At 39.5% G+C, this 27876-nt stretch overlaps 2 protein-coding genes across 8 annotated transcripts in view; both read right to left on the reverse strand.

Moving 5' to 3' along the window:
• zfand4 (zinc finger, AN1-type domain 4) overlaps window positions 1-12477 on the reverse strand; it is a 14174-nt gene extending 1697 nt beyond the window's left edge. Inside the window, exons 1-9 of the mRNA XM_008429608.2 lie at window positions 12165-12477; window positions 9400-9705; window positions 8117-8192; window positions 7531-7598; window positions 7236-7422; window positions 6572-6713; window positions 4888-6093; window positions 4370-4424; window positions 2048-2165 (exon numbers count right to left, since the gene is read on the reverse strand). Coding sequence (XP_008427830.1) covers window positions 2048-2165; window positions 4370-4424; window positions 4888-6093; window positions 6572-6713; window positions 7236-7422; window positions 7531-7598; window positions 8117-8192; window positions 9400-9583 — 2036 coding nt within the window. The 5' untranslated portion in view covers window positions 9584-9705; window positions 12165-12477. The remainder of the gene's footprint in view (window positions 1-2047; window positions 2166-4369; window positions 4425-4887; window positions 6094-6571; window positions 6714-7235; window positions 7423-7530; window positions 7599-8116; window positions 8193-9399; window positions 9706-12164) is intronic.
• A 1393-nt stretch (window positions 12478-13870) lies between these two features.
• On the reverse strand, window positions 13871-27802 carry washc2c (WASH complex subunit 2C). Of its 7 annotated transcripts, none has more exons than XM_008429610.2 (31): window positions 27650-27801; window positions 25345-25488; window positions 25068-25232; window positions 24868-24936; window positions 24074-24247; window positions 23864-23957; window positions 23735-23796; window positions 23583-23636; window positions 23407-23490; window positions 23190-23274; window positions 22482-22541; window positions 22223-22371; window positions 22047-22134; window positions 21885-21959; window positions 21606-21818; window positions 21368-21522; window positions 21169-21273; window positions 19804-19896; window positions 19613-19714; window positions 19424-19531; window positions 19170-19339; window positions 18873-18990; window positions 18067-18480; window positions 17846-17974; window positions 17270-17371; window positions 17099-17173; window positions 16836-16895; window positions 16168-16371; window positions 15380-16072; window positions 15109-15280; window positions 13871-14493 (listed from the first exon to the last, which is right to left on the reverse strand). In XM_008429610.2, the coding sequence occupies exons 2-31, from the start codon at window positions 25486-25488 to the stop codon at window positions 14351-14353; spliced, it is 4359 nt and encodes a 1452-aa protein (XP_008427832.1). In that variant the 5' UTR covers window positions 27650-27801; the 3' UTR covers window positions 13871-14350. The 7 variants fall into 7 exon arrangements, with proteins under 7 accessions (XP_008427832.1, XP_008427834.1, XP_008427831.1 ...); XM_008429612.2 differs by having other exon boundaries at window positions 21906-21959; window positions 22223-22374; XM_008429609.2 differs by having other exon boundaries at window positions 22223-22374.
• Between the last annotated feature and the right edge of the window lie 74 nt (window positions 27803-27876).

The following is a 27876-nucleotide window of genomic DNA, read 5'->3' on the forward strand; positions in this document are numbered from 1 at the left end:
ATCAACACGACGAATCTAATATGGCATAAAAACAATGCCATACTTGACAGAGTTTGGCTACATCGAGGCTCACTGCAGTAAAAAAGACAGCAGGTAAAGCAGCGCACAGCTACATACACTCACCCGGATTAGCATGACGGTCAGAAAGCTAAACAAATAACCCGCAAAATTATTTAAGTCTTCGAGCTGCGAAGTAAGACGCTGGTTCTGTTGTCGCTGTTGAACCGCTGCTCCGCGCTACAGGTAGTAATATTTCACAGACGGAGCGCCGCTTCTGCTCCACCTGGTAGTGACTCTCACACCGAACCTCTGCTTAAAGCTGCAGCGCATAACTTAAAAAAATACATTTTACATATGTATTAAAACTTTCCCTGTCCTAACATGAGACAGATAATCTCTAAAAAAAATAATCGATCTCCTCCCTGCTCTGTATAATTATTCCGCTCAGTCAGAAACAGCCACTCAGAACTAGCAGTAACCAGCTAGCCACCATGCTATCAGGAAGTTTTCATTCAGTAAGTCTGGATTGTTTATTGTAATGGATCCTGTATTTGCYTTTGAATGATAAGTTTTATACTTGAATTTCTTTGGCAATGTTGAGAGGTTTTATTTTGACTTTTTGCATTATTTAGCCTCTTCAGAGCCTTTAAGTGGCTCTGTTTAAGTATCCTTGTTGAGGATGACATGTTTTCAGTCTGCTAAAGATAGTATTACCAATTGCGCAGTACAATTTGCGCAATGCCTGTTTTGTTTTTTTTCTTGGAAAAAGTTATTAAAAAGTTTTTGTCTAAATTAAGATTAATTCATGGTTCTTTTTTCCACATAATGTAACTGGTAGTGCTTATGATAAAAAAAATAATTATGTGATCGGCCCTCATGGGTGATTGGAATTGGAATCGGCAGGAAAAAACCTGATCGGCACATTTCTAATATATATATATATATATATATGTGTGTGTGTGTGTGTGTGTGTGGGAACTTTAGTTCACCTTAAGGGTTTAAGCCAGATCAGCCATGGTAATTGCAGCCATTTGTGTTTTCTTTCTGTAGAAATGTCTGTCGATGTCCCCAGATCTCATTAAACTAATAGTTCCTCTTTCCAAACAATCCTGCATGTTTAGCCAACGTAATTAGTTTATTTTTCCTCTGTTTGAGCCAAATGGCACAGTGATGAAGGTCTTCTGAACGTCAGTCAGCAGTCTTCACCCCGACTGTGAAGCCAGACTGACTCAGAGTGAGAGACTGTTTAAAGGCTCAGCAAACCTTTGCAGATGTTTGAGTTAATTGGTTGATTAGTTTGTGACACCATGAGTTTCCAATAATTTACTTTTTTCCACCAATTACTTAGAATTTCTTGTTTTCATTATCTTTAAGCCGTAGTCATCAAAATTACATGCAACAGGCCTGGAACATGTCACTCTGTGTGATGATTCTAGAAAATATGAGTTTCACTTTCTGAGATGACTGGTAAGAAATACTGTGCTTTTCTGCAACATAATATTTTTTAAATGTACATCACTTTATAAAAACAAATTTATTCAGACGTTTCTAAAACTGCTTCTGACCTGGGTGGGTTTTTTTTTTTTTTTCTTTCTTGTGTGTGTGTGTGTTTAATTTCCGTCATGGAAATGAATATAACCATTGTGGGCAAAAAGCTGAAACATAACCACAATCCAATATTTGTTTCAATATTTTATTTCAGGTTTTTAAATCAAATTCCACTGCTGCTCATTTAAATAGACGCTATTCAGCCTTTTTACAAATGAGAATAAGCACCAAGACTTTCTGAACACAACTTGGTGCACGATGTTTGCAAGTTGTTGAAGCAAAAGGTAAGATATATGAATTGATACTATGAAATGACAAAACCAATAACTTTTAAAATAAAACGCCCATTTTCCTTCGACATGGCAGCAAATCGAAGGGATCAAGGGAAGGACAGCTTTGTACAAAAGGGTTTGCCTCAAGGACAGGGGTAAAAGAAAGAGACTTGCAGTCAGGCGGCAAGTGTTTAAATCGAAAACAGAAATGAATCTGGGGTATTTACCTGCATTCGTAACTGGTGGCTAGTCCAGTTTTTTTGCCGCAAAGGAAGCAGTGCTTTGAGCTCTTTTTCTTGGAGCCAGTGGGGACCTTGACTGGAGGTAGGTGGTACGTTGGAGTGCCTGAGGGCAAAGTTAGCATGTTAGCTGCACGTCAGAGTAAAATGAACCACCTCAAAAAACGAAATGTGATAAAGTCTCGGCCGTGCGGTCTTTCTATAAATTACTTCATGTAAAGTTTACAATCATGCACAGTCTGAAATGATGGCTTTAGACCAGCTTAACCGCATTTGTTAAAGCACCGTGATTCAACTAGTAGGAGCCAATTCAATTTTAGAGCGATTTTTAAACACATGCTGATCAACATAATATTTTAAGTGCTTCTTTGTTGAGGAAAACATATTTGCAAAATTTTTTTGGCTTTAATTTGCACGATCAAAAATCACTCCGACTTTAAAAGAGCACCTACTAGATCTGTCGCAGTAAAATGATGCAAAATAGTGACTGATAAAAACAACAATATGCATATCTGTCTCTTCAGAGCTTTCAGGCATCGTGAGAAATGAAAGCAGCAGTTTCCTTCAGCTGTAAACAGGAAGAATAGATGTTGACAACACAAACTAAAAACTGATAACTGCAGTACATTCATCTCAGTGCATTCAGGTAAAATTCTCTCATTACAGATTGCTTTTTTTGATTATTTATTCCCTTGTCTTTCAGTGCAAGCTAAATATCTACTCAATATCAAACCGCAAAAATCTTAAAACACATTTCAACAAAATAAATTACTTCATTACAGCGGACCATTTCTGTTTAAAGTTTGTATTTTTATGTCAAGTGCTAGAATTTCAGTTTCAGTCCGTTTTAGGCCAAACTTTAAATAAAGCTTGCATTGTAATGCATTAGTTGCAAGTTAAACTAGATTTAGACATGTTCTTAAACATTTCAATAATATCTTTGTCTCAGTTTGGAAACATAAAAATGCACTTAAAAATGCACACAAACCAAAGAAACCCGACAGACTAAAGTAAATTTAAAAAAAAGAGAATTTACCAGAAAAAATATTTGCGGAAGCTGAGGGGGATTCTGGTAAATACAAATAAAACTGGAAACGCTTCCATCAAAGAAAGCACAGTAAGGTTGCGGGCGAGCCAGATGGAGGGCAGCTGGCTGCGGATGGGATTTTTATTTTTCTGGATTTTCACCTGTTCGTCATATTGCTTCTGCAACCACACTTCTTTGAACAAGTGCGGCACCAAAGGTTAGGTTTCATACTTTGCTTTTCAGCAGACTCAATTCTATTATTCAGTCCGAGGTTCCTTCTATGTACGCAGAGAAACTGCCAGGGCCACCAGCTCACCAATCTCTTCCACAGTGGAGAAGACTCAAACTTAGATATAAATATGCACATTTGTTTAAATGCGAGTTTAAATGAAGTCAAGCAGAACAAAAGTTGTGAAAAACCCTTTAAAGAGGGAACCATGTGTTCATTCAGGCTCCTCCAACAGAACTGTAGTTTAGCAGCCTGCTTCGCATCTGACTTTTTCCCAGGAATGAAAATGAGCATTCTGCTACAGGAAGTCAATTTGTACCTGCCTTGAAGGCATTTCATCAAACTGTTAAAACAGTGAACTGATCCTTAGCTGCCTTGAGCTGACAGCATGAAGGCTGAATGCGATACAGAAAAGATGCACCGTTTTATGCCGAGCTTTCAATCATCTGTCGTGGAACGTGCAGTTTCACAGCAGCGTTTTGGAAATCTCACAGCTAAGGTTAAGTGCCTTTTGTAGAAGACACAAGGGGACTGATTTTAAGAGTTCACAGAACTGCATTTAATTCATGATCAATTGCAGATTATTCTATCTTAGATTAGGAAACGCTCCTCAACAGACATTGGAAAATAGTGAACGCACCATACAGGATTGAATGTTTCCTCTGCTTCCAATTAAATAATGTTCAGCTGCAAACAGGATGAAGGCCAGAAAAATATATTTTATAAAGTCTACCGTTGTTCTTAGAGAAATAAGACCCAACCTAAATCAGTGCTGCAACAAAAATGGTTAATTCTATTTGGCCATAGAACTCAGACTGGAGCATCTGCACACAAGTCCTAAAACGTGAATGTAAAATTAAGGAAATCACGCACAAAATCAGAGTAACAATTCAGAGTTAAAAAGAGAAGAAATCTATTATTTTAATTAAAATATGGCAGGATTAAAAACACGGAAAAGATATGGACTTAGCAACAAACTGTTTTTTTCTGGGAGTCTCCAAGAGCTAAGTGGTTGCTCGCACATTTTTCCACAAGTGAAGGAAATCTACCTTACCTAATGTCCCAAATGAACTCATGACTCCTCCAGCTGATGCAAGACAGTTACTGGTCTGAAAACAAAGCAACAAGGACAAAATATGCACAAGTTAAAAATATACACAAATAGACAATTTAACATTTTTGTGATTTGATCGGTTCTATTAGTCATTTATCTCATGCTGTATGATATTAGCAAAACATTCAATTAGGATTACATTACTGAATATTGTTATATTGATTGAAAATAACCAACACTTCATTTAGTCTTTTTTCCTCCCTTTTGTCATGATTTTTAGCATGTAGATGAATCTAACTGGATACAAAGTGAGATGTGTTGTTGACTGTGATTTACAATATTCTACTAAATACTACCCCGAGCAGCCCTTTGAGATTTTGACTTTGAGGCATTTTATCCAAATGTTACCACTTACACCATAAAAAAGGCAAATACACAAAGTTAAGAGAACAGCTAAAACACATCGTCTTGTAAAATAAACTAAAGTTGCACGGCTACTGATGACTGTGTGCGCTCACCCTATAAGAAGCTGCAGCTCGGCGCAGTGGCGACATTGGTCTAAAGAGGTCTTCCTGAAGAAACTTGTTGGTGGGGATGGATGGCAGCCTGGAGCCAAGGCCGTTCTGTCCTGAGGCAGTGGCTGCAGGAGGCAAGGTCAGTGCAAAGCCCAGACTCTCTGCAAGGCCGTCTCTGCTGCTGCTGTCTGGAGCCCTGGTGGAGAGCGACGCAAAGAGCTCCGAGTTGTTCAGAGACCCTAGTGGCTCCTTACAGGCTTGGTTTACCATCTTAGTGATGCCTCTCACTTCCCTCTTAGAAATGAGCTCTGGTCGTTTGCCAGGTGACTCTACTTTAACGCCGCGAATGCGTGCTGGATGAGCTGCTAGGGAGGCTGGAGGATGAGGGGACGTGCTGCCCGACTTCGGCGAGGATTGTGCTTGTAGGTTGGACTGTATGCAAAGTGTTGAGTCAAAAGGCTGAGAGAGGAGTCTGGTTGCTGAAGGCGAGGGGGAGGCAGGTAACGGAGAGGGGGGGCTGATATGTACCGACGTGCCAAACTGGGTTCCATCAGCTCTGCTGGTGAGTCCGTCGCTTGTGCCAAGAGTCCAGGGGCAGAGAGTCGAGGTGGAGTGCGGCAGCTGGTGCTGAGCCCCCACGTCAATGGTCTGGTGACCTCCCTCATGCTGAATGGACATATCCAAGCTCAGAGGGTCAGAGAGTTCTCCGAACGACGCCCCGGGCTGTGCTGGTACCACAAGTCCAACCGGCTCCTCCAGTATACTCAGCCCGACTGCCTCCACTGACGGCTCAACGGGGTCAAAAGGGGATTCGCTAGCCCCTCTAGTGCAGAGTGGTGGGAGCTGAGGGTAAATGCAGTCTTTCATCAATCTGCTGCCAATATCCATTCGAGACACTTTCGGAGGAGGGCGGATTTTTGCAAACGGCGGGCACGCCTCCCAGGGTTCCTCCTCCTGAAGCATGTAACATGAAGACGAAGAAAAAGAAGGAGGAGAGCGTCTGTGGACGGTGACGTGGGCAGAGGTTGCAGCAGCAGGGGGAGGAGAGGGGTCAGCAATTGGAGGCAGTGGGGCATTCGTCTGCCAAGGCTGGTTGATCTGTGGGAGGGAGCGAAAAAGGCGATGAAGGTGTTGTGTGCTGGGAGGTCCAAGAGAGCTGGGGCCAGGATGTGGCTCAGCAGGCGCCAGCGGCGTTACTTTAGCAGACTTCTGGAAGAAGACAGAGAAAGACGGGTTTCCAAATGTTAGCAGATGATCGTTAAACGTCAATGCGTTACACAGTTTGACATCCTGCACTACATGGAAATGCTACCGAAGCTAAATTTCTCTGTGAGGCTCTATGCTTCCATCATGTCAGCAGGTGATTTCTATCGCTGCTTAGTTACAGCAAAACGTAAAGCGGTAACAATGTTGCAAATAATTCAGTTCCCTTCTCAAAAAAAAAAAATAAAAAAAAATAAATAAATCGACAGATAATGAACAAAGTTTACATCAGTAAACCTCAAATGTCCGAAGCACCATCAAATATGAAGTCACAGCAGAACTTTTATATTTGAAGTTCTCTTGATTAATCTGCTTACTGTAATATTTTACAATCAGAGATATATACAAAGAATGACGTTTCCACACCTAAAAAAAAATGTATTAGAGAAAAAAAAAATATTAACATTTAGATAGGTTTTCTGACCTTTTTATTAAGGTTCATGTCCTCCATCTTGGCTTTAAGCAGCTTCATTTTGGTCATGGTGATTGAGTTCTCCAGGCAATGCTGTGCAGCTGCTGAACTTTCTCCATCCTCCTCAGCATACACATTGTACACTGAGCCACCACTGAAACACATGGCAAGCAAAAAGCACTTCCAGTAAATTATCTAATAATATCAAACTAAAAACACCTATTTATTTTTCTCTTGTTTAAGCATGTGGTTACTGCAATGGCCCTATTTTGGCTCTAGGTGTGGCATCTTTACCGTAGAAGATCTCTGGGTGTCTCGTGGCAGGGTCCTGGAATTTAATTAAAAGTAACATTTTGCATATAGCTGAGACACATTCATATGCAAAGGTGTGCGAAGATCCCTGATGTAGTGATGAACTGCCATTTCTATAAAACCAATGTTCTCCTATCTTTTTCCAAGACGTTAGGTGCAGTCATTTTATTTATTTTTGATAATGCAGAGTTTCATTTATGTTTAACCAAGTCAGCAGCAAAAGAAGTCAAAAATCCAATGACGTTCCGACAGTACAGAAGCTTTATAACTGTAATCAGTATTGGGTTTCAGTCAACTATTTAATGAGCATCCACCCAAATAGCATTTGGATTAATTCAAATGGCACTAAAACAATAAAACCAACCTTAGAGACTCGGAGAGGGGAGTCAGGGTCCCGTCTCCCCTGTCAACCACTCGGAAGAAGCTCAGTTGGTCGCCCTCGCGATACACAACAAAGGTGACCTGCTTATTTGTTTGGTTCTTGTCCCAACCGTCCTCCTTTGTGCTCTCCATCAGATCAGCCACTTCCTTGATAGGATCCTCCAAGGTTACTGACAAAAGAAGCAAGAGGAGAAGGATTCTGTGATTAAAAATAGGAACATGTCTACTCAATACAAGTCATTTATCAAATAGTTAAGATTTCTTTTTAAATGCCATACCCCTCCTGGTGTTAATTGGGCCTCCCCTCATGGCCAAAACAAGCTTCAATGTGCAGCCCTCTGCAATTCTGCAACAGTAGATGCCAGATTTAATATGCCTACAAAAACAATTCCACACATTCGCGCCAAACGCTCTGACTCAAAGCAGAAATTCCAAGAGGCGGGATAAGATCTGGAGGAACCTAGGTGGGAATTTTACAGGGGAAGATGCTCTATTCCACTCCTGCAAACCTACATGCGTGCTGCAGTGTGATAAAGGAACTTGGTAAGATTCCACAACAGGCTGTTCATGTGGAAAATTAAGTGGCACGCATAACAATACAATCAGCTGCACCCAGCAGAGAACTGAAGGTTGCATGCTGCAAAATGATCAAAGTGGAAGAGCAAGTTCTCCAAATGTCCTCATACGGGCTGCTCTACAGCTCTGGGTTATTTATGTGTGAAACTATAAAGATTTACACTCCACCCATAACAGCACAAAAGCTTTAAAAAAAACAAAAACATCTGGCAAATGACTAGCTGTACAGAGATTAGGAAGTTTTGGCACAGGTGTCAGGGCTCCAAATGACAGGAAATGTTGATTTACCCATAATCATGTAGACAATGATCATCATCCAGCTCAACATTGTTCCAGATAAGATGCTGCTGTGCAACAGGGATACCTTTATACAGTCAGAGAGAGGGGAGGAGAGAGAACAACCAAAGTTCACAAGGATTGGTTCATGTTTCATTTGCTAGTTTGACTAATGGAGGAAGGCCTTCAGAAATGATGACACACGACTCATGCCTGCCCTCTAAAGACAAAATATGGCATCTGCTGAAAAAGCCAACATGAAAACAGAAATGATCCCCTACCATAATCATTCACAGTTATGTAATTTAAAAATAATACAACATATCTGTAAAATGTAAGCTTTTAAATAAATCAGGGTGGCTGGGCACACTTAAAAACTAAAAACGTAATAATTATCTGGGAGTTCACAGAACACACAGCTTGAACTGAGATCGAGTGTGTGCACGATCGGGAAGCCCACTGAGTGGGTGAACTCCCAACTCCATGCTGGGGGTAAGACTCAGTCTCAGGGAGCGAACAGTGGTTGCTTCATTGCTGAGTGGCGTGCGCTGTGAGAGACATCTTAAAGCTCTCACACACAGAGAACTTTGTACTTTTTCTTTACTAAAACTGAAAACAGTTGGGAGGAGTCAAGAAAGAAGGCGATGCACTACAACAACCTGTACAGGTCAAAAATAATCAGCACACGAATTCAATAGATTTCTAAAACAGCCTAAACAGACCAAACAAATTGAATTTAGATATTTAATTAAAATACTTTTAATGTTGCAATTTCCTTTTTATTCAATAAAAGAACCCCCTGCTTTTTTATACAACTGTGAGGCAAACATTTATGAGTTGAGACAATTGTTGAGACATGTGAGCCATAATGACAGTACCTACTGGTACATTGGTGGACCACAGTGTGCTCACACAACTTGCAGCGAATTAAAATACAAAACTTGTTCAAACTTGAGAAAGTGCAAGTATAAGAGAAGCAAATTTACAACACATGGAAGGGGAAAAAAGGTACCTCAGACTACTTTTGAAAAGTTGAAACCTGACTTTATCTCCAGCCAATAAATTGTCAAACCACAAATTACATTTCAGATGAAACTGAAGAACCATTTCACATAACTGACCCAATTTAACATCGCAAAAAACAACAAGGAAAACAAGAAAAATATATATCCAGTAGAACACTCGTGTTCTTTTCATTATTTGAGTTTTGAAGTAGATGATCCAAGAACTATAATTTATACTTGCAGGAATAAAATAACACATTTTCTGAAAAGCAGACTGAGTGAGCTTTGTACCTTCCAGCCTCTGGATCTTCGCTTTGACTGAAACGACAGCTTCAAAGGGCAAGACGCGCAGCTCAAAACAAGTTCCCGTCAGGGTTTCTATGAAAAGCTCCATAGTGTCATAGAAGGGAAGCTTATACTGAAAAGCTCCCACGCTGTCGTCATTAAAGAAGGGGGGCTCCTTCCTGTTGGTCATCGTGGGAGAAAGGCAGACGCACTTCAGAGGGTTGATGGAGCGGTCAGGCTAACCCACGGTGACGGAGAGGGGGTCTGCTCACTCCACTCGTTACAGACGCGCATCATGAAGGACGACTTCAGCTGCGAGTAGAGGCAACAAACAAACATCTGTCACAGTGTGCAGGGAGGCCCATGATTTTATTCAGTGCGAGTGTAAAAAAAAAGGTTCTAAATTAACCTGGTAGAAAGCGACGCACCAATTAGTCAATAATTAAAGAAAAAAAAAAAAAAAGGGAGCCAATTTTCCTGTGATATTTTACCAATGGTGCAACAGAGAATGTCCACTTCTTTTAGTCTGAAGACAAACACTGATTGACACATTTCAGTGTCAAGATATTATACTGATATAATCCAAGTGAGATCTGGTGTCACTTGGCTTTTGTAACCACTCAGGGTACTTGCAGCATATTTGCGGTTTTTTTCCTGTCAAATGGGAAAAGTCATTTTTAATTTAACACTTAAAATTTAAGAAGTTTATCCACCTACGCTTGTGTATGCTAAAGAATGTGTCATTCACTTAGAAATCAATACAACAGATTTTAAGGGGAGCCGTAAACCTGCTCGAAGCCTGTGCATCTCTGTACCTAAGCTCATTCAGCTGAGGTTTTCTCGATTCATTTATAGTTTAGGTCCTTCATCTAATGCTTAAACACTTACTAAAGGATATGCAATTAAGTTAAAAAAAAAAAAAAAAAAGAATCACTCTTAAGAGTCATTTGTAGGATAGAGAAATTTTAACTGTTGTTCAACTCTGGATGCAAATTTCTCATTAAACCTTCAGCAAAGTATTAATGTCTTTGGCCAAAATTCAAGAAGATCAGGTGTGCTACATAAGCTCGCTGGTGGCATTACGTGTCCGATGGCTCACCTAACGCTCTAACAGATTATCGTGTGTCTCTTGAATTAAACAATGTACTACATGATATAAACTGTAAGGACAGTAGACCAGAACACCCACACGTTCCATTTAGTTTGAGTCAAACAAAATGTTAACATTTGAAATTAGACATACACATGCTCAACTCATTTGACGGCAAAAGGATGATTACATTTTTAAATAAAGTACATTATCTTGGTCCAATATGTCTTGCAAAATAACTGTCTAGATGCCATAAACCTAAAAGTAGAGAGCTACCAATTAATGGCACCAATTAATGACAGATAAGTGATAAATACTGGAAAAATAAATACATAACCATCCCTCATTCCTTATTAAACATCAAAACTTTTCAAATGTGTGCTATTTAGCATCTATTCATTGGTTCAAAGTCCCAATGGCGCGATATGGCAGCCTTGCTTCTGTCAGACTGCATCAGGGCAGCTGTGGCTACAATCCAGTAGCTTATATCATCAGTGTCTGAATGTGTGTGTGAATAAGAATGACCAATTTCATTGTACAGCACCTTTGAAAACCCTATGAGGGTTGAAAAGCACTATACAAGTTTGATGTCAATTTCATTCAGTATTTGCTCATTAAAACTGCATAGTGTATTGAATCACAACTGTCATAATATCAGTATCAAGGTGTTGCTTGGAAGCCATATTTAGTAGGCTGTTATACATCATGTACCATGCATTTAAATTCTGTATGTCAATGATATAGTTGGTCAGTTGTGTGGTGCTTGACTGTCCTTATTGTCCACGTCTTGTCTAGATTTTGGTGACAAGATCTAGACATGAGAGTGTCTAAAAAGTGCTAAAACTCTTAGTGAGAATATCACAGTACTGGAAAGAAATGCGTACCTAAATGAGTGGCAAAGGAAAAAGGGGTTAATTTCAACTGATAGTAATATTAAGCAATAATACTGAAATACAATGTTTACCATGCCTGAGAGGTTTTGAAGTACTGTACAACATTAAGAGCAAAAAATGAACAGTTACACTTTTAAAAAGTACATAAATATAGCTTTAGAAATTTAAAACAGCAGCAGAAAGCATTACACAAAAGAAATATCATGTCCTGTAAAATACACAAAATACCTTAATTTTGGAGCCCATTTAACTTTTAAGGTAACGTGATTTAAAAACTTGTAAGAAAAAAAAATATAGAAATTTTTTTTTAAGTGATTAGAACACATTCTTCTGATAGAGAAACAAATGAAACCAAACACTGTAGAATAACTTTCTGCTAGATTGTCTCTGTGGAGGGACGAGGCCTCAGACATGTCACGGTCGCTGTTGAGCTGAAACAGGCCCACTGTCTAAAGAACAACGTTGGTCAACTTACAAATAACTACATCCGTTATTTGCTAAGGCGGCATTTACCGACGATACAACGAAAATACAGGGCTTGGCCGCAGCGCAAAAAGCCGAAGCCACAGGCTAGGTGGGAGGAGGACATAAAAATGTTGCTAGCAGTAAAAAAAAAAAAAAAAAAAAAAAAAAAATGGAGATGAATGGAGTTCAAACCGTGTCATTGTCATTTCAGAACTCGGCGTCAATAGAAACATTTCACCGGGGCATTTTTTAAACGTGCAGTCTTTCACTTGGTTACTTTTAACCCTGAATTTAAGTTAACATTATTATTCAATCCCACTTACCAGTAAGTCCCATCTAGCCGTCGATGCTACAGGCGTTAGCTTCCGTTGCCATGTTAGCCAACAACTCAAACAATGGCTTCCCTTCACGGGCAGCTGCTAGGCTACATTCAACACTGGCTTCGACTCAGTCCGTCTGCTGTAGCCGTTTAGCGCGAAACTGCCTTTAGAACTGAGCAACATCACGTATGACCGCAAAACCTAATCACAAAACGGAGCAAAATATACTAATCGGTGAGCGTCTCCGTTGTGTGCTGGTTGGCGACATCTTTTACCTGTCAAAGGGGGCTGAACAACACCTACATGACTCACAAATGATTGATTATGAAACGAACCAATAGAACGAGGCAAAGTGGGCGGGACATCAGGGCATTCTCAGTTTGTTTTTATTATTGGGATGTTGATGAACACGGTGATAAAACGTATTTAAATAATAACCTCTGGCACTTTGGCAAATGATCTATCACAGTGCACACAAACCCTGGAAAAACAAATATTAGTTAAAAAATATGTTTTTTTAAAGCATGATGTACATACTTTCAAAGAGAGGAAAGGAAGGACACCTCTATAAATATTCATTGAGGAGTTCAAATATTTATGTCTTTAATTTCACTTGTAGATGAATCTTTTAATCCAATAAACAACAAATATCAACGAAATACCCCTCTACACATATGTTGTCTTAACCCTTTTGAAACATTTCAGTGAGATGCTTCTTGTATCCATCTGCTAATCTCCGACAACTAAGGAAAGTTGGCCCCACTCCTCACATTCTGCTGTGAAATGTATGAGAGGTTTCTTAGATACACACTGTTTTGAGTCACACCACAGCATCTCGATGAGATCAAGATCTGAGCTTAGACTTTTTTCTTAATTTTCTTAATTCTAAGCCAGTCTTTATTATGTTCTGACTTATTGTGTGTTATTGCATGGTTCAGTGCTACAATAAAGTAGTCTAATTTTCTCCGGTCCCTGCTCGGATACATGGTATTAATCATAATGGTGAGGTGGCCAGGTGCGGCAAACCCTCCCTGTGACACTGCCAACTCCATACTTCATAGTTGGTATGAGTCTTTTTCCTGGAATGCTGTCTTTGGTTTCTGGTGCACGACAAGTTCAAGTTTTTACTCACTCGTCCTCAGAAACATGACTTGTAAAAGTTCTGGTCTTCGTCTGTGTTTTCTGTGGCAAACCTTAGTTTGGTCATTGGATATTGGCCAGAAAGAAAATGATTTCTTCCTTACTCGTCTTCATGACCATCTGTCATGAAGGTCTTCAACTTGTAGACTATTTTTTGTGTGGAATATCTGTTTTCCCAGTTCTTTATTTTTGAGTCCTTTCTTAGACTTAGGTCAGACAGCTCTTTGGGTCTTAACATTCACCCTCTCTTCAACACGATAAGCTTGATATCCGAGTTTTAACCTTATGTTCTGTGTTCTTATGTGCACCGGTGTCTGAGTTTAGCAATTTTAAGAGAACATGAAAGTCCTCATCTATTCCCTACCACAAATGGCATTTTAAATTACATTTATTTTTGCCTGTTATCCATGTGTGGAAATGTTAGAAAACCACACAGACTTTGATTTTAATGTTTACTGCTCATATAAAAGTCTAAAGAAACTATTTATTGGATTCAACAAATGAAAATACTCCCTTGATCTGGAGTCAAAACAAGAAAAGCAACGATTGACCTGGAAATAATCACATAATTCAGGTAAAATATGTTTAATTTTAGTCATTAAAAAAGCATTGTCTTTATCGTCACAGTCAAAGTTAGGAAATGGAGGAAATTCTTAATAAAAACATTGTCAAAATTGACTAAGACAGGCAGAATGATATGGCACAAACCTAAAGACATCTCACGTGGCAAAGCCAAACAAATCAATATAATTTCTGCAGGCCTCAAGACTAAGCATAATGTATGCTTATAAAGTGCTATTATGTATTATAAAGACTAAACAGTTATATTAATTATGATGCCAGGATAATTTTGGAAACTCCGTTGCAAGATGAATGGAATCGTATTAATTACAGTCTTTGTCAGACAAAAATAAGCCACATACTGATATCATGTTATAGCAATAAATATTCTATCAACAGTGTAGCATATCTTTTCTTGATCACTTAATGATGAAGCAAAAGGAAAAAAAAAATCCACAATTTTACAAATTACAGGCCACTCCAAGGCATCAGTTCCCACCCAAAACGTTAAGCGGGTCATCAAATATGTTGCTGGAATCTGGTACACTACTGGTTTCCTTGGCTGGTGGAGTTTTCTTTGATTTATCCGGAGCCTTCGGCACTGGCTTTGCTGTGCTTGTAAAAATGTCATCTTTGAAGGGCAGAGAGACATAACGATGTTAAAATATGACCAATAAAAGGTGAGCACTAAACAACACAACTGATCTCCAGAAAGTATTAAGTTTTGTATTTTTACATTTTGTCATGTTCAAACCTCAAACGCATGTTAAAGAGATTTAATATGACAGATCTACACAAAGTAGTCCATAATTGTTAGCAGTGGTGCCCTATGCTTTGTTGCATAACCTAATTGTGCTTTAAACTACTCGAGTTCTTCCCTGGCCTTTCTGGTTCGTTTCTTAGTTTTTGTGATGTTTGTTCTCCAATGTTCCCCAACAAGCCTCTGAGCCCTTCACAAATCATTTGGACTGAAATTAAATTACACATTTGCTAACTGCGTGACTTCCCACTTGTTTCACTAAATTTCATCCAATGGTAGAGTAAAAAGAGCTGAATAAAAATATATACCTCACTTTTCAGACCTTATGACTCTTATTTATCCCCCATTTCATACCCACTACCATGCTTTGGCTTAATCACACAAAAATCTCCACAAAATACACTGAAGTTTATGGTCATACTATAAAAATGTGGAACACTTTGGAAAAAGCATTGTAAATGTGTGACAAGCATCACTGTTGCTTACCCATGTCGTCATCAAATATTGACTTGGTCTCTCCCTTTAACTTGGACTTCGGTTTTGGTTTAAATGTGTCTGTCAGGTCAGCAAAAATGTCTACATTATCGTCAAACAAGGCAGCATCAATGCTTTTCTCTTTGAGCTTCTTGTCAACTTTAGGCACAATGGTGGCTTCGTCCTGTAACACAAATTCAGACAGGAAAAACAGGAATCAAATCCACCCTGATGGCACAGGAGAACCTTGATACAATTACCACAAACAAAAAGGTAAAGTTACCTGAAAAATGTCCTGTGTTGAAAAACTGCTGCCATTCTTGAATTCTTTATTAGTTTTGGATGTGGCAGTGGCACTGCTGTTGAGTCCAAATAAGTCGTCATCGTCATCTTCCATAAAGGGTGAGGCTTTAGCTTTCTGCGTTACTGGACGTGGCTTAACATTTTGGAAGAGATCATCAGTGTGCGTATCAAATATAGAGGAGAGTTGACTGGGATCTATATCCTTCTTCAGTCCTGTCCCACTACTGGCCTGTGGCTCGATGCTCTTGGGGGTCTCTCTGGGAGAGGGCTTGTTAAAGACGGTTTTAGGCCCAAAGAGACCATCTGAGCCAAAGAGGTCATCTTCTTCTAATGGTAGCTGTTTCTTTGTGCTGCTGCTGTCCTTACTGGAGTCTTTCCTTCCTGCTTTTGTCGATACTGGCAATGACAGCTCATTGGGTCTGGAAGAGCTTTGAGAGGATGAAGGTAAGGGCTTTGGTGAGGTTGATGCTTCGGATGATGAAGGTGATGTCGGGTTGATGGGCGCGAGGTTGGATTTGTCTGACGGGGGCAATGCTAAACTGGAAACACTAGGATTTGGAGCAAAAATATCTTCCCCACCTCTCTGATCCGTCCCCCCCATTGACTTTTTGGCAGCCTGCTGCCTTGCCGCTCTGGACTGGGGTCTCCGAAGAGCCGAACCTTTTGCACGGCCCTGCAAAAGGGTAGGGAGATTTTAGCTACTTTCGGAACAGATGGAAGTGAAGATAAAGAGACAACAGTACAGAAAGTGCCAAACTCAAAACCCACTTTGTGTGCACTTTGCAGAGTCGTGACCTGGACTGGTGTATCAAAGCTCACCCCCCCTTCGCTCTCCTCATGTCCTCCTATGGGGGTTGAAACAGGACTGGGGCTCAGGCTGGAGCTGGATACCCCAGAGGAAGAACTCAGAGTCCCTGACATGCTGGAAAGAGCTCCAGGGAGCAAAGCAGCAGGGTTGATCATCAGACTGGCCTGGATGTAAAAAAATAAATAAAATAAAAATCAGTTGCAGTGAAAGCTTTGTAGTTTCTTTTTAAGATGACTTTACTTCAAGTAAGAAAATTTAGCATTTGTACAGAACCATGAACTAATAGCACATATTTGTATCACTTCTCTAACCAGTAAGTTCCTCTGTGTGGTTCAGAGAAAGGAGAAACCAGGACTGAGGATGGAAATGGTGCAAGAGCAACAATGAACAGCAAGAACTGCTGAAACTGCAAAGAGCAGCAAGACAACTCTTCTTCATTAGTAAGATAAAATGACCGTTCAATTAGGACAGTCAATTTTAGCCAAACTTTGGAAGAAGAATAGGAAAAAGCAGATGAAAAAATATGTCAAAGTAGGAATAATAAAGATCTTTCCTGAAGAGAAAAAAAATAGGTCAGTATTAAAAGCTTTTGATTCAGTAAAAAAAAAAAAAAAAAAAAAGAAATTACTTGAAGTTTCCCAATCCTTGATGAGGAATCTTTAGGTTTTACAGGGCTTGGTGCTGGTTTCTGTGTGGTCAGATTACAGCAGGATCAAAATTGTATCAAACATAAAATTTGTTTTATAAAAAAAAACAAAACTCTTACAAATTTAGAACAGAACAAAACTAAAATAATGCTTCTAAATCAGTAAATAGTTGCCACAGTTTTGTAGTATGAAACTGGGAAAAAAAAAAATCAAAACCAATCAAAAACAGACAAATTTAGCCCACCTGAATCTCTGAAACAGGATCAGGGCTTGCAAGTGGCGCTTTATCAAGAGGTTTGTTTGGTTTCTTTGCTACCATCTAAATAAAAAGGGAAATAAACGGTTGGTATTTTTTTGTAAGTGTAAAAAATATTGAAATCCGGTGTTTTCTAAAAACATAAAGCTATATTGTTACCGGAGGGGGAGGCGTTGCTTTGACAGAGCTGAAAATGTCATCTTCGTCATCGTCTGAAAACAGATTATGCGCTGCTGGTTTCATCGGACTGACCTTAGAACTCTGAAAATTGACCAAGAAAACAAACAAAAAAAATTATTTTTAAAAAAAATACAATTAAAAACATTTGCAATCACATACAGAAGAAAATACACAAACATGTTCATGACAAGGTTTGCTTTTGGGAACTTTGAAGAAATAATGTCATTAAATGGAAAACAAATGTAACTGCACAACCTTTAGGAGACACTTGTTACTTTCTGCAGTAAAGCAGTATGTGATGATGTGAAAAGTCAAATTGCTTGTTTGTGCATCAAAGTCTTGGCCAATACAATGAATTCTGATTCTCAAGAGAGAATGCAATTGCTGCCAAATTTTATTTCACAAAAATATAACGTGGAATGTGAATCAGTTTATAGTGGAACAGTAAATGTAGTTTGGAAGATTTAAATAAATTTGACTTTAACGTCTGAACTGAATTTAGAGCTAGTTCTTGTTACGAGTCAACTCGCACAACAATGCAACAGGTGCACCGACCTCAGCTTTTGTTGTGGCTGCAAAAAGATCAACATCAGGGTCGTTGTCCTTCTGCTGCGTTTGACTGAACAGCAGTTCTTCGTCCTGGAAAACCCCTGTGCTCTTATTCTGCTGTTGCTCCTCTGTGGGCTGCGGGAAAATTTTACATTTCAAATGCAGAAGTAAAACGAAAATGCAAACGAACGAATTTCCCCATATTCTCTGTTACAAAGCAGACAAACCTCTGGCGTCTTTCCTGCCGTGGGCTTACTGGCCGAGAATGTTGGAACGTTCCATTCTGGTTCGTCTTCGTCATCCTCATCGAACAGACTGACCGTTTTTGTTTTGCCTTTGTCTTCCTTCTTTTCCTCGGTCCTAAACAGTGGTGGTGGGGTGCCTTTGACGAGGAAGAGGTCATCCTGGTCTTCGTCGTCCAGAGGGCCCTTTGTCTGCTTGCTGCTGAGAACGTCGATGCCACCAAACAGACTGACTGCTCCAGGAGGCTTCTTTCTGATTTCAGTGCTCTCCGGTGACGGCAGCACTTCGGGTTTCTTTGCGGCTGGTTTCGGCTGCACCGGCGGTTTGTCCTTTGCTGGGGCCTCAGAGACCAGAACCTGCTCTGGCTTCGAGGAGGACTGCGAAGAGGCAACAGGCATCTGGGAAAATTACAGATAATAAAACGGTTATACGTGGAGGGCGCACAAAAACACATATGTGGACTTTCAAACATCAGAACTTCTAATAAGAAGCGTCTTCGATGAATAGTTTAGGTTTGTAGGACCACACGTTATACCAACTCAATATCATCCTCTACACCAGTTTGTTATGCTAAAGTCTTGTCTGGTTGTTGTGAGTGAAGGTGCTCTTGTATAAATATTCTTTTTGGTAATTTACAAATGTAAAATTCTCAAAATAATTCCCAAACATGAGAGAGTTCTATCTACAAGAATAGTTCATCTTCTTGGTTTCAACTAAGCATCAAAAGAAAAAAAAAAAAAAAAGAAAAAAAGATGCATAAGCAATGAGTTTAAGATTTTTGCTCACTCACTTTAGTGGGGGCTTCAGAGTTTGTGTGAACTGCAGGGTTATTGCCAAACAGAGATGCTTTTCCTTCATCATCTCCCTCGTCTTCAAACACGAGAGCAACCCTCTGGGGCTTCTTCTGACTTCATGAAGGCAACAGAACAAGAAGACGGGTAAATATTTAAAATGTTAAAGTACAATAAAAGTTACAATGCAACTTGAGCCAGACAAAAGCTGCTTTGTTTTCTTGTTACGATGAACTCGCAACAAGAGTTAAATAACTTGATTATAAATGCGTCAAGTTATTTACGACCGTATGTACCTTGACGTCTTGGTGTCAGCAAACAGGTCATCATCCTCGTCGTTAAACAAACTGCTCTTCTGAGGCGTTTTAGTACTTGGGAGATTAGATGGGGCACTGGTGCTGGTTTTCATTCCTCCCGTTTTACTCTCCGCCTTCGATGAGCTGCTTTTTGGACTTATCCACTGATCCTGACATTTCAGAAAATTACACATTTCAAATTCAGAAAAATCCTGGTTGGCGAGTAGAAAATATTACCTTTGTTAACCACATACCTCGTCGTCGCTGAAAAGAGAGCTGGATGCCGCTTTAGTGGGTGGCGGGACGGCTGCTTTAGCTTGAGATGGTTTAACTTGAGATTTGGCTGCAGACGCAAAAAGATCCTAAAAAAGGTAAAAGATTAACATGTAGTGATGTCAAAACAAGTCAGATTTTATTTTTTGCTGTAATGAAACTGTTTTCACCTCTTCTTCCTCATCATCAAATAAGGACAGGGGGGTCTTGCCGGTTTTACCCAGACTTGAAGGGTCAGGCTTAGATTGACCCTTAGTGGCTCCTGGAAATAACTGACGCCAACAAAAGGATACCAAGCGTTAACGAAATGCTTTGCAAGATTCATCTCTTCTTACCATTTTGTTTCTACTGCGAACATTACCTGAGGCTCTTCATCGTCAGAGAACAGGCTTGTGCTATGAGGCGTTTCTGTTGGTTTTACTGGAGCTTTTCCAACATCATCAGCAGGAACAACCTGAAGATCATAAATGTAAACAAAATACAAAAAGTTGTAAAATTATCCCATAACAAAAAAAAAAAGAAGATGCACAGGTTAGTTTTCTTGTCAAAGACAACATGTAAAAATTAAGGACGTAAACATAAAATTTTGACAAAATAATGCAATGGTTTGACACAATATTTCCCAAGATGTGGAATGAAATGTGAAGGTTTACTCCTCTCTTCTTGATATAATTTCTGCATTGCAGAATAATGGGGTGCATTTTACACAGAACCTTTTTCACTCATAATCCGATTCCACATGGTGTCCCCCAGGGCTCAATTCCTAGCACTGTTCTTAATGTGCAGTGTCCCTTGACAAATAAATGTGGTAACACTTTATTTGACGGGGTGTGCATAAGACTGACTTGACACCATCATAAACATGATATAACATCTGTCATGAACATGAAGGAGTCTTTATGAATGTTTATGACAGTTGTCATAAAGTGTGATTTGGTAAATAATGAAATTTTTATTGCAAAGCTGCCCTAAAAGTTGCTTTACAAGTCCATTAGAAGTGCTAATGTTGCATTATTTTGTATATAACACTTCAATACAAAGTTAGCACTTCTAGTGGACTTTTAAAGCAGCTCTGCAATAAAAATGTCATTTACCAAATCACACTTCATGACAACTGTCAGACATTCATAAAGACTCCTTCATGTTCATAACAGATGTAATATCATGTTTATGACGGTGTAATGTCAGTCTTATGCACACCCCGTCAAATAAAGTGTTACCATAAATGTTAATTATTTTGACCTTATTAAACAAAGTTAATTAAGTAAAATGTATTTACTTAAATGTAAGTTATTATTAAATCCATTTTTGAGCATTACAGTTTTAGTGTATGTTTATTGCTGTGCTATAAACATACGACTGTCTATGGATCAATGCACAGCACTTTGGAAACGTGTTGTCATAAACTTGCTCTATAAATCAGACCTAACAAAGATTATCAAGTTTAATTAAAACTGTAATTGTCTTATTTGTTCCCCCCACAATTAGATTCTATTACTTATGTAAATAACTTCAATTCTTCTAACATGTTAAGTTATTTGTCTACCTTTCATCCAGTGTCTACTTAGGAAGCGATAAGTAGTTTTAGAAGAAAAACCAGCCCTAACATTGTGACCACTGAAGACAATGGAGCACTTTTAGATTGAAATTCTGACATTTTGCGAATGAAAACAAACTAAATTGATGCGTGTCGGGGCCAAGTAGATAAACAATAGTCTGTCCAGACCTCTTCATTTTTCTCCTCGCTGGTAGACATCTGCCGTTTTTTCAAGCCCTCGCTTAGCAGGCTTTTCGTTGCAGGACCAAACATGGAGATAGCCCCAGCTGGCATCTAAACATGAGATTAACCGTCACCATGGCAACACACAGAAAACACAACATACAACACTAGACATATCTTAGACAGAAAGAATGCTTTCATTTACCTTTTTCTCCGGAGGTTTATCTTTCTCCTCCTCAGGCTCCTTCTTGTTTTGGGTTGGAGTTGCTGCTTTGAACTTGCCACTGAATATGTCGCCATCATCGTCCTCATCGTCAAAAAGGTCAATTGAATTTTTAAGTTTGGCTTTCTCCTGTACAGCTGGAAAAAAAAAAAAAAAAATCAAGCCAGGATCCCATTGTAATAACTGCAGGGCCACTCGGGCGCCTCTTTCATTCACTTACCAGAGTCTGACTTTTTCAGGGTTTTACCACTAAAGAAATCATCGTCTTCGTCGTCGTCAAAGAGCCCCCCGATTAAACCACCACCACCACCACCCCCACCACCAGCTCCAGTGAGAGTTTGTGCGGGAGTAGTTTTGGTTCCGACAGCTGGGGTCTTATTTTCTTTTCTCTCCTCTGAGTCAGAGCTTTGTCCAGAACCAAAGAGGCTGTTATCTGATTGAAGAAAGTTTGTTTCAGTACAATAAAGCATCCAAAACAAAAAAAAAGGTTGCATGTTACCATTAAGATCTCTCTTGCTACCTGGAAATATCGATACGGCACCAGCTGGAATCTTCTTATCAGCTCTACGAGATTCTGAACAGCAAAATAAACGTTAATCTCAATCTGTGTGTTAATCTCAATCTGTGTGTTTATGAATCCATTTGTATTTCTAGATTTTACCTTCAGTCTGAGATGTGCTTCTTGTCTTTTCATTCATTACTCTTTTCTCCTCCAACGCAGGTTTTGGCGCCTCAGAGAAAAGATCTCCCTGTATGATGCAATAGAACATGACACATTTATATCTGATCCCACCGCTTCAACAATGCAAAAACAGGAAAAAAAAAAAATCACATCACCTCGTCATCGTCGTCAAAGAGGCCCTTTCCTCCGCTGAAGAGGCCGCTTTTTCCACCAAATGGGGAGAAGTCATCGTCGTCGTCATCATCATCATCGTAATGATCATCCATCTTGGGAGGCTTAAACATGTCATCACTATCCTCCTCAGCCGCTGGTAAAATTTAAATGAACAGTTTAAGTTTGGTCTGTTTGTCGCAAAAACTAATGGTGCGTCGAAACGTAAAAGGCTGAACAGGAATGATGATGACTGTGTCCTACCCTGTGGTTTTGCAGGTTTCGGTTCTTTTCTGCCTTTACTCTTCTTCTTAGATGCCAATGCTTCAGTATAATGAGATGGTAGAAACAAAAAATCCATAAACATGCACATGTAAAAATGGCAGACGTAGGTGAATCGCACTTGAAGTTGTACTCAAACGGGCGCTTCAATGCCAGGTTTTCACTCAAACAAAACACAGCTGGGCTTATCCAAAACAGGTGTAAATGGTAGCTAAGAAATGATGGTAGGATAGGTATATGTGATTTATGAAATGGATAATACAAGCAAAGCAAACAGCTGGATGTTGATAAATGTGGTGGCTGAAAACTTTAGCTCACTTCTATAAATAAAGAGAGCTTTACTGGTCCCCTTATTAACAGAGACCAATCAAGTCCCCATAAATTCTTTGTGATGTTATTCTAATCTTCCTAAATATGAGTAGGCAAGTTAACAGCTGCATATTAGCTGTTGTGAACAGCTATATTTTTGTTTAATTGTTCACTAAAAATGATCCAACAAAGCTTGGTTTCCTCAGCTGCATAACAGGTATACACGGACAAACTTTGTAATTTCTCAAATAATTGTGTCCCAAACGATTTGTGTGAAAATGACCAAACATGTTTGATACCTGAGGACCAATGAGATGTAGGAATGGAAATCTACAGTGGGTGATGTCGTGTGTGAGGTAGCTGGTAATGACAGGAACTTACACGCACGATCTCCTTCAGGCCGAGTCATTTGTTCCCCTTTGATTCGGGCGGCTAACTCATCTTCAAATTTGAACTCGCCTGTGTTCTGTGACATACAAAATATCAGCTGTCATTCTCTTTGGGAATCATCCGAAATACCCAACACCTAAATTATAGTTTCCCATTTCAGATACTTTAGGTCTGTACAAAGCTATTATTTTGTGTGAACCAGCTGTACCTTTGGAGCATCATCTTCATCTGATTTTTCAAATAAGTCTGAATCCTCGTCCTCCTCTTCTTCAAAACTAACCATAGATGACTTCTAGATGAAATTGAGGGAAAAACGTAAAACTTAATTGGTTTGGAGGTGAAGTTATTTTTTTTATATGGGGATAGAAAAATGACTTAAGATACCTTTTGATTACTGTGAGCTTCGGGCTCCTCCTGGGAAACGTCATCATCTGAATTCTGTTTAAAAGAAAAAATAAAAAGTTTTTCTATTAAATGTTTTTGAAAATTAAAACAAAACCATAAGACGTGAAATAATAAGGGAAATATTGTCTCACAAATTCTTCTTTGTCATTTTCACTGTCAATGACGCTGTCCCTGTCGCTGTCAACCGATAGTTCTGAAAATGACATAAAGGTTATTGATGTCAAGCTGAGGTACAGACAGAGTGGCTGTGAGAGTCTTACCGTCACTCGACAGGTCACCAAGCCCAACATCGTCCTGCTCCATGAAGGCTTGAGAGCCAATCAGATACGGAAGTGGCCTATCCACGTAGAGATCCTAATACGAAAATAAGTAACACCCAAACTTAATTAAACTGATCTCATCACATGCATTCCAGTCAAAACTGCAATAATTGCATTTTGCAATTGTTGCGTTTCAGAGGAGCAGCACACCTTGGGCTCGAGGATGGCCTCTACTCTGTCCGGGATCTCCTCGTCCTCGGAGTCAGAATTCCCTGCCTTGATGTCCAGATGCTCAAACGCTGACTCCAGTACTTTCAGCCCATAACTCACAGCTTCCTGCATCTTGGGGATCAACTCTGCCTCTTTTTGCTCTCGAGTCTTTTCCTGAAGTTCAGAGATGAATAAATAAAATGTGAAAATACTTGCAAAAGTAGTTTCAGACTTAATTTTTTTCCCCCCACATTTTATCATGCTACAATCAAGACATCAATGTAATTTACTAGGCTTTCATCTGCTTGACCAACACAAAGTAGCACATAATCATGAAGAAAAAGCCAAATGTGACATGGGTTCATTTTCTCTCCAGTTAAAAAATGAAATACGACTTGCTTTTGTATTTAGACCTGTAAGCAATAATACCCCTAAATAAAACTAAAATCTAGTGCAACAACCCCCCCACCCCCGCCCCCATCAGTGAACAAATGGCATGAAAAAGACCAAGTAAAGGCCAGGGGGAAAAAAAAAGCATAGAAGACCTATAAACCAGGGTTAGTCAAGCAAATATCTGACTATTGGGAAATAAAATAAGAATTACAGTAAAACTGAGACAATGCAGTATTTTCGTCCCATTTTACAGACATGCACTATTTAGCATTTTCCTATCACATAAAATTCCAGTACAATAAATTCACATTTGCGTTTGTAAAGTGACAATGTAAAGTGAAAAGCTCAAAACGCTGTACTCAAGGAAAACGAGAGGTGTCAGCAGGTTTGTGCTCAGTTACCTGTTCAGGCTGCTTCTCTGAAGCATCAGCCTTGGGCATCGTCTCCTCCACCTCCTCATCGTACACTCTCTGTTACAGAACAGGATACACTGGATCAGGTGTCAGCTACTTAAAAACTCCTCTGGCTCAAAAGGAGTCTGAAAATATCAATGTAAATTTAATTTGGCAAATGCTATTAATGAAGTTATGAGATGCATTACATTTTCTATAAATTGTGTATTAGAGAGCATTAAAAAGTCATTGAAGACAGAGTGCAGGTGGCTGTCTGTGGCCTTGGTGTCCCGGATAAGGCTGTCCAACTGCTTTTCAATCTCATGCGTCTTTGACAACATTCTCTGCGAAAAGTCTTGGAGGAAGAGGAAGAGCTGTGAGACAAAAAAGAAAAAGCCGTTACGAGAACAGGATCCGTTGATTTCACAACTTTCACAAGCACTGTTTCACTGATGCTTCAAAATTACGATAGCATCTCTGGCTTACCCCCGAGTCGGCTGCTAAGGACCAGTTGGCACTCTGTTGTCGGATCTCCTCAAGACTCCACGGCCTCTCCCACACCTGAGCATCTTTGCTAAAAGCCTCACTTCGGCTTGGGCCATTTGCGATTCCATTTGGCAAAGTACTCATCTGGAATCAAATAACAAAGTAATGATGGAAATCAATAATTCATGCAGGCTTTTTAACGCCTGTCAACACATAAAGAGCACAAAACTAAAAAGAGAAAATTATCTTTAGTATACATTTGTACTCTAAACGAACACAGGTTACCTGTAGGAGGAAAGAAGAGCAAAAACACAAATTGGAGTGAATGTTTCCACTGACAAAGACTTTATGAGTGAGTTTTGCTGCCTATAGCTGCCTTGACATAAGTACCACTTGTGTATGACATTAAATAACATAATTGGTTTCAGTTGCATATCTGTTCTTCATAGTACCATCCCTTTAATTTCTTACCACAATAAAATTACAAAGCTCAATGCATTTTATCGGGATTGTGCATAACAGACCGATAGAAAGCTCCCCCTCTACATAATCGTAAGGTGGAAGAAAAATTATTACGACACAATTTAGCCCCCCCCTCCCCCGAAGAATCTGTTGTGCTTTTCAATTCAGTTTACATTGTAAAAGCATCGATTCCGATACCCATAATAAATGCCAGAACAATCAGCTACATTTAGTTCACCAGTGGGTAATTCAGCCTCAGTGTTTACAGCTATTCATAGTACCGTTTTGTGAGGTCTATTAGAGAATGTTAGTGAGCAAACAGCACAATAAAGAACAAGAACACAGTGGTGTCTCTGAATCTTCGATTAGGTTATAAGATAACAACGCTCTGTAATATAACTTCACAGAGCGCTGGTCAATCCATCATTCAAAAATGGAAAGCGTATGACACAACTGCAAATCTACAATGGTCACTCAACTAAACTAAAGAGCCTGGCAAAGAAAGAATCACTCAGAAAAGCAACAAGAAGGTCTGTGGTTACTCTGGAGGAGCAGCAGAGGATCCACAGCTAAGGTAGGAGAATGACTACACAACTTGCTTTAATGCAAAAGTGGAAAACTTTTTGAATCACCATAAAACATTGTGGGGGCAACATTGCACTATGGTAATGGTAATTTCATTCAACACAGCCAAAAAAAGGTAGTCAGATTTGATGGAAAGATTGATGTAGCTAAATGAAGCACAATCCTCTAAGGCAATTCCAGTCCTCAGGCCCTCAGCCCTGCTCTGCATGTTTTAGATGTGCCTCTGTTGCAGAACAGCTGATTCAAATGATTGCATGACCATCAAGTACAGCAGAAGCCTGTTAATCACCCACAGATTCAATCCAGGTGTGTGGCAGAAGGGAAACACCTAAAACATGGAAGGCAGGGGCACGTGAGGACCGGAATTGAGTAGGGACTAACCACAAATGCATGCCCTGCTTTTTTTTGTACGATATCTTAAGTCTATGAATCATTTACCTTCCACTTAACAATGTGCATCACTTGTCTTGGTTTATCACAGAAAATACCAACAAAATGAATAAAATTTGCATATATGTGACAAAATGGTATAAAATTCAAGCGGTATCATTACTTTTACAAAACACTATATGCTGTTCAGTCAGAAATTAAAACAACGTATCCTGCCAGCCAGATGTGTACAAGAGGTTGGGGAAAACAACCTAAGAGCATAACATAGAAGTTAAGGACAGTGATATCACAACCAGGAAGTTCATCATTGCTTGAAAGATCTCAAATCTTTACAAGCAGTAGGAGTTCAGCTGCCGGGTCAAAGGTTTAAACCTCTTTAAAGTAAATTACATCAAAAAACGGAGATAACTGCTTAAAAGATTCTTAGCATCTTTAACATGCGCATGCTACTATGTGAAACTAGATAACTGACCAAGTTTGTAACAAAAACAATACTGCGCGTATTAACTAAAATTACGAAGGCAGAGCTACCTTACCGAAGAACACAATTCAGAGTTATTTAGTGATTTGGTGCCTTTAGTGTCACCCAAAACAAATATTGACTTGTGAATTCCTATAATTGTTATAAACAGTTTAACCAGTACACTTGTAATGAAACATGACAGCGATGCCTTTGCAGTGACGTTGCTAAATTAGCGAAATGTAATTAATTACGTCTCCATGAAGTTTCCAGAATTTGTTTTTTTTTTAAGGGAAAGCGGGGAGGACTGCTTGGCTAAGCTAGCATTTAGCTAGCCAACATCAACACTGATGTTCCGTGTAGCATGAACGGATAAATCACCCTGCATATAAGTGGTCCCACGCTTACCTTGAATATCTCCTGTCAAGCGATGCCCACGTCGGACAACTGCGGTCAGAAACGAAGAAGAAAAAAAAAAAAAAACAAGATCGATTATGCAAAATTTGGCCTTTCCCTCATTGGTCTTCTGACAGGTCAGCCATATTCTGTCTGCAGACAGTCACCTGACTAGCGTTGCCTAGCAACCAAGTAGAGAGGGGCGGACCGGAACAAACCAACAATGTGGGGGGAATCCG

This window comes from Poecilia reticulata, linkage group LG15, assembly GCF_000633615.1.
Source record: "Poecilia reticulata strain Guanapo linkage group LG15, Guppy_female_1.0+MT, whole genome shotgun sequence".
NCBI classification, from domain to species: Eukaryota; Metazoa; Chordata; class Actinopteri; order Cyprinodontiformes; family Poeciliidae; genus Poecilia; species Poecilia reticulata.